The sequence below is a fragment of the Gossypium hirsutum genome, chromosome A11 (genome assembly GCF_007990345.1).
Source record: "Gossypium hirsutum isolate 1008001.06 chromosome A11, Gossypium_hirsutum_v2.1, whole genome shotgun sequence".
Lineage (NCBI taxonomy): Eukaryota > Viridiplantae > Streptophyta > Magnoliopsida > Malvales > Malvaceae > Gossypium > Gossypium hirsutum.
In genome coordinates, this window is record NC_053434.1 from 108,108,062 (window position 1) to 108,115,123 (window position 7,062).

The 7,062-nt window shown below is 31.3% G+C and overlaps 1 protein-coding gene across 1 annotated transcript; it reads left to right on the forward strand.

Annotated features, from left to right (window-relative positions):
- The first annotated feature begins 2,406 nt into the window (after positions 1 to 2,406).
- On the forward strand, positions 2,407 to 5,451 carry LOC107956054 (receptor-like protein EIX2). The gene has a single exon (XM_016891809.2). The coding sequence runs from the start codon at positions 2,407 to 2,409 to the stop codon at positions 5,449 to 5,451; it is 3,045 nt and encodes a 1,014-aa protein (XP_016747298.2).
- The last annotated feature ends 1,611 nt before the right edge of the window (positions 5,452 to 7,062 follow it).

Below are 7,062 nucleotides of genomic sequence, written 5' to 3' on the forward strand. Positions count from 1 at the left end.
TCCAACCATCTTTAAATCTTCAATCTTTCAATCAAGCCCTCCTGTTTGCTTTTTATTCCAATTTAGCCCCTTTTTGTAAGAGTTTGAATTAACACACCAACTTCATTCCTAATAAGAAAACCTAAATTTAATAGCATGTTATTCGATAATTAGCCAAAAATAAATATATTAAAAATACGAATTTATCTTGCTATCAAATTCAAAATTTGATTTTTTTTTTGATTTTTTCGAATCAAATTGAATTTTTCTCACCCTTACATGTGGAGTTTAAAACTTCATTGACAATATACAAAATAATTTATCCAATAATATTATACTTGATTGAAGTAAATTTTTATATAAAAATCAAATTATTCTTCAAAGATTATTTTTCGAAAAATTATTTAAGCTTTTCAAAAGAGAAAATCAATTTAGATAAAAAAAACTTATTTTCCAATGATCTGAATTTTTATGGTCCTTGAAACTGCACTATTGGGCTAGGAGAAAAAATATAGGTTTCGACAATATCAACTCCTTTTAAGATAATGCTTAGAACTATCTATAACCCCTCCTCAACTCATAAATAAGAGGATAATGAGCTTCAACTCACTCGAACCCATGTCCTCCTATATTAATAACAATGCCTATGTCAATCGAGCTAAAGCTCAATCAACAAAAATCAACTTATTGAAACACCACTTATTATGTATTTTTAAAGGGTTTGGCACTCTAATATTTTTGTTTATTTTTATATAATATTTTAAAAAATAAAACAATTAAATACTAATAGAATATGACATTTGCACGATGTGGATGAAAAAAAATTATGTAATAAATTTATAAAAAAATGATATGAAAACCAAATATGACTTTGGTTAAAATGATAAAATTTAAGAAAGATAAAAAGATAAAAATACCCTTGAATTTATATTTGTTGTTTTATAAAAATTTTAAACTTTTGATAATTTCACAACTAATTAGAATCCTATTGAAAGTACATCAATTCAATGATTTGTGTATGTAATATGTATTTTAATAAAGCTCAATATAAGTATTTGTGTGTGTAATATTTAAACATAAAATTGTACCTTATCGATAATGATGTTAGTTGTTTATTAAACTTGAATCAAATCAAAATGTCATTTCCATTTTATGGTTTATGTTCAGGGTTCGTAGTTGTCCCTCTTAGTAAAGTCATCTACAAGATTCAAACTTAGGTTTAGAGGTGTAAATGAACAGAACGTTCGATGATCTGTTCGTATAACGTTCTTTTATGTTCGTTTATTAAGCTAAATAAACGGGTATGAACAAAATTTTTATGTTTGTTTAATAAACGAACAAACACGAACAGAGGTGTGCTTGGTTCGTTTATGTTCTCGAACAAGCTCATTCATTGGCTCATTTATAAGCTCTTTTATTGACTCATTTATTTATTAATGATGTTTTCTTATAAAAATATAGAGCTGTAAATGAACAGAGCATTCGATGAACATGTTCGTGTATATGTGTGTGTATTTATTTATTGTTTGTTTATTATTTATTAACATTGTTCGAGAACATGTTCAATTATATGTTCATGAATATGTTCGTGAACATGTTCGCTTAAATTAAATGAAAATGTTCATGAACATTAAACAAACGAACATGAACACACATAATCTTAAATAAACGAACATGAACAAAAATTTGAAATTCTTAATGAACACAAACTGAACATGAACAAACTTAAAAATAAACAGATGAACATGAACATATGTTTATTCGTTCAAGCTCGGTTCATTTACAGCCCCACTTGAATTATCCTTTTGGGAGTGCAATGTGTCTTACCATTATGACTAACCATTTGTTGATAGAAATTTTTTTATCTTAAAAATTTTATTAGAAAGAAACGGTTTAATCTAAATCTCTAAATAAATATGTTTTTTTTGAAAACTCCAAATAAACATTCAAATGTATAGAATTGAAGCTGAAGCTACTTTAATCTATCAAAATATGAAAAATAATATTAGCAATGTATTTTTTCTTTTAACTTACCATATATATAAGGAAGAAAATAAACAGACTATAAATCCTTTTTAACGAAAACTGAAGGTGTAAACAGACTATAAATCCATGTCCTTTTACCATATTTTTGTTTTACCTTACTCTAATTTTAATTTTCTTTCTCTCTTAATTAAAATGGACATGCCGTGGGAGAGGGGCTTACTCCATTGACTTATACTTGACTTGACCTCCTTGTCAAGTTTATTTCTATTAGTCAAAACAATGGAACACCAAACTTTTAACGCAATTAGACAATTCGCTTGAAGTGAGTCAATTGTATGCTTCTTGTGGAAATTTAGGGAGTTGGAGAATATTTTCATTTTAGCTTGCTGTCTATATATACTTGGAGTTGCTAGCAATGGTTGCTACTAAGACATTACAACCATGAGAACTGTTACAATCTCCTTACTTCCACTTCTTCTTGTCATTACGACTTTCTGTTTTGGTTTTTGCAATGGCAATGCCAACGTGCTTTGCATTGAAAGTGAGAGAGAAGCCCTTTTGAAGTTCAAGAATGATCTCATTGATCCTTCAAACAAGCTATCTTCTTGGGTTGAAGGTGGTGATTGCTGTGAATGGATTGGTGTCGTCTACCATAACTTAACAGGCCACGTCCACAAACTACACTTGGCTGCTCCTTCTTCACCTCCAAGTGATGATGCATCACTTGCTGAAATGGAAGATTACGAAAGATCAAAGCTAGGAGGCAAAATAAATCCTTCTTTGCTCGAGTTGAAGCATCTCAGCATCCTAGACTTGAGCAATAACAATTTTAGCACGCAAATCCCGGAGTTTTTCGGTTTATTGGGGAGTTTAACATATCTTGACCTCTCTCAAGCACAATTCCAGGGAGAAATTCCTCACAGCCTAGGGAATCTCTCAAAGTTGCATTATCTTGATCTTCGAGGTGATAATTGGTGGCCGAAGGATCTCGAAGCGAAAAGTCTTCAATGGGTTTCCGTACTTTTTTCCTTGCAGTACCTTGATTTGAGTCATGTGGATCTTAGTGAAGCAACTGATTGGTTACAGGTAACGTTCAAACATCCTTCTTTGTTAGAGTTGCACTTGTCAGATTGCGATTTAGCAGATGATTCCTCTCCCATCAGTGTTAACTCTTCAAAATCACTAGCTGTTCTTGATCTTTCTTGGAACTTCAACTACTTATCTTCAATACCTATGTTGATATTCAGTCTTCATGGTCTTGTGTCCATTGATCTTGCTTCCAGCTCTTTGAAAGGCCCAATTCCAGACTACTTCGGGAACATCTCGTTTCTTGAAGTTCTTGATCTTAGTTTCAACAAATTCAATTCATCCATACCTGACTCCTTGTATAGTTTAAACCATCTTCGATTCCTTAGTCTTAGTTTTAATTACTTAGTAGGTAAAATTTCGAGTGCCATCGGAAACTTAAGCTCTCTTATTCGCCTTGATCTTTCGTATAATATGCTGGAGGGAAGATTACCAACCTCTTTGGAAGATCTTTGCAATTTGAAGGAGGTGAATTTGTCATATAATAAAATTGATCAAGACATATCAGAAATCCTACACAGTCTGTCCAGATGTAGTTTGAATTGCCTAGAGTCACTGAATTTGGGAATTAACCACCTTTCTGGCCTTTTACCTGATAAACTCGGGCAATTTAAGAATTTAGCTTACCTGTCCCTTGCTCAAAACAACATTTCTGGTCCAATACCTATGTCCATAGGAGAGTTATCATGTTTGAAGTCTATTGATGTTTCTGAAAATCAATTAAATGGTACATTTCCTCCAAGTTTTGGACAATTAGCCAATTTAGAAACTCTAAGTTTTGGGCATAATATGCTGGAAGGAGTTGTATCAGAAACCTACTTTTCTAATCTCACGAGGTTGACAACTTTGTTGGCATCCGGAAACATGTTGAGGTTTGAACCAAACCCAAGCTGGGTTCCCTCGTTTCAATGTGAAACTATCGAATTACATCGATGGCATCTTGGCCCAAAGTTTCCCCAGTGGTTAAAGTTCCAAAAGAAATTGTCCGGTTTAGATATTTCTCATGCAGGAATTTCAGATGTCATACCAACTTGGTTTTTGAATATTTCTGCTCAATTTAAATATGTAAATCTTTCCTCTAATCAACTTATTGGAGAGATTCCATACATGAATGTACGAGAGACTCTTGACTTGAGTTCAAACCGATTGACAGGTCCATTGCCAAGAGTATTCCCAACCTTAGAAGATTTAATTTTGTCAAATAATTCATTTTTAGGATTCCTTTCTGAATTTGTTTGCAACTCATCAGAACAGAGATGGATGAGAATTCTTGACATTGATACAAATATTCTCTCCGGAGAAATTCCAGATTGTTGGAATCATTGGCAGCAAGTGACATACTTAAATTTGAGAAACAACAATTTGACAGGGAAAATCCCACTTTCTTTGGGGTATAAAAATCTACAAGTGCTAAACCTTAGAAGCAATAGCATGTCTGGGGAGTTACCATACACATTGCAAAATAGTACGAGTTTGATCATTCTTGATCTTAGTGAAAATTATTTCAGTGGAGGTATACCGGAATGGATTGGTGACAAGCTCTCAAATCTTGTAGTTCTAAGTCTCCGCTCAAATAATTTTGATGGCCATATTCCTCATAAAATTTGTGCTGGTCACTCTCTTCAGAACTTGGACCTTTCTCAGAACAACATTTCAGGAGCTATTCCAAAATGTTTTAATAATTTTAGTGCAATGGCAACAAAAAACAAAAGCTCTGGCGACCTTGAGATTTGGACTACTTTCCAGAGTAATGTATTTCATTTGAGCGCATTATTGGTGCTGAAGGGACGAGAGGATGAATACAGTACCACATTAGGACTTGTTACCAGCATAGATCTTTCAGTTAACAGTCTCACAGGAGAGATCCCCAAAGAAATTGGAAACCTCATCGGACTACGGTCATTAAATTTGTCAAGGAATCTCTTAATAGGAAATATACCAGACATCGTTGGCAAGTTGGAGTTACTGGAGTCTCTTGATTTGTCAATGAATAGACTGTATGGTGAAATCCCTTCAAGTTTCTCTAATTTGAATTTCTTGAATCACTTCAACGTGTCCTACAACAACTTGACAGGACAAATCCCAACGAGCACTCAGCTTCAAAGCTTTGAAAACTCTTCTTACATGAGCAATCATCTTTGTGGTCCTCCGGTCATAAAAAACTGCAGCACAAATGGTGTTCCAACTGATGTTACAAATAATGGAGGTAGCAATGAAGGAAGTAATGGGCGGTCTAAAGTGAATTGGCTTTATGTAAGCATAGTTCTTGGCTTTGTAATGGGATTCTGGGCTGTAGTTGCTCCTCTATGTTTCATTAGGTCTTGGAGGCATGCATATTATCAGAAGCTGGACAATGTTGGTAATAAGCTGTATGTGTTTTGGGCTACTAGGCGCATGTAGTTAGATGTAAAAAAAATGTATAACTAATGTTTGTATGTGTTTGCAGTTAATTATATAGGATTATGATATCAAATTTATCAAACAACACATTTTAAAGGAAATTACATGAATAAATTGATGTAAACCTTTGACTTTAGATTTAATTGATTCATGCATTTCTTTTTGCAAGAATAAATGGAATTTACAGTTTGTATAAATTTTTTCAGGATGAAAGTTTGTTTTGATTCTTAATTGTATTTCATTAATAAAGATGTGATTGAGTTAAAGAGTGCAATTTCGTAAGTTTTGTTGGGTGAAAATTATGTATTTAGGGATGGATTGTATTTCGATTTTTCTATTGAAAAAAAATGGATAAATTAGTTTTTGTGTTTCGGAATGTGTAAATTAGTTCATCCATAAAATTTTTTCTATTAAAGGATGATGTGGACATGCTGAAATTTATTTTTATGGGTAAGCTATAAAAATGGTCATCCAACTATGCCTTTTGTTCTATTTTGGTCACTCAACTATTACTTTTTTTGATTTAATCACTATTTTTTTTGAAATTAAATATTTTAGTCTTCCTGAGTTTATGTGGGCTTTTTTTATTGGTCTAATAACAAAATTAGCCCTCTAATATCTACACATTCTATCAATTTGATCTTAAATATAAAAAATTCAACAAATTTAGCCTCAATGTTTACCAAATTTGTCATTTTAATTCTAATTCTAAAAAAATTAATAAATTTGACCTCAACATTTACAAAATATATCAATTTAGTCTTAATTCCAATTTAAAAAAAATCATTTTTAACCCTTTATAACCCATCAACTAACCCACGTGAGATATTAAAATAAGAAAAAAAGTCTCTTGCAAAAAAAAACTCTAAAAAGTTGGGATAAACCACAAAAAAATTTAAGATCCAAAAGAAAATAAAAGCATTAAAAATGTTGTTTGTTTGGGTAGTAATGCAACAAATTATTCCAGATAGGTTCTGAATCAACTGATTTGATTTAGTATGATGTCTAAATTATAGTAAAAGAAATTGTTATAAGTGACTTGAAAGAGTGTACTCTTTTTCTTATTTTAACATCTAACATAGGTTAACCAAAGGGTTATAAAAGGCTAACAATGAATTTTTTAAATATATATATAGTATTTTTACATTTAGGACTAAATTGATATATTTTGTAAATGTTAAGGGGCAAGTTTATTGAATTTTTTAGAATTAGAACTAAAATGAAAAATTTTGTAAACAATGAGGGCTAAATTTATTGAATTTTTTATATTTAGGATAAAATTAATAGAATATGTAAATATTAGAGGGCTAATTTTATTACTACACCAATAAAAAAAGCCCACATAAGATCAAAGTAACTAAAATATTTAATTTTGAAATGTTTAGTGACTAAATCGAAAAAATAAATAGTTGGATAACCGAAATAGAACAAAAGACATAATTGGATGATCATTTTTATAGTTAACCCATATAAAAAACTTTCAGCATGTTCTCATTATCCTTTAATAGATGGACTAATTTGCACGTTTTAAAATGTATAGGGATTAGTTTACCCATTTCTTTAATAGAGAGACTGAAATGCAATCCGTTGTTAAATATGGAGACTTTCATA

Bases quoted from the DNA above. Each gene is read 5' to 3' on its own strand.
- LOC107956054 (XM_016891809.2), top strand. From the start codon at position 2,407: ATGAGAACTGTTACAATCTCCTTACTTCCACTTCTTCTTGTCATTACG.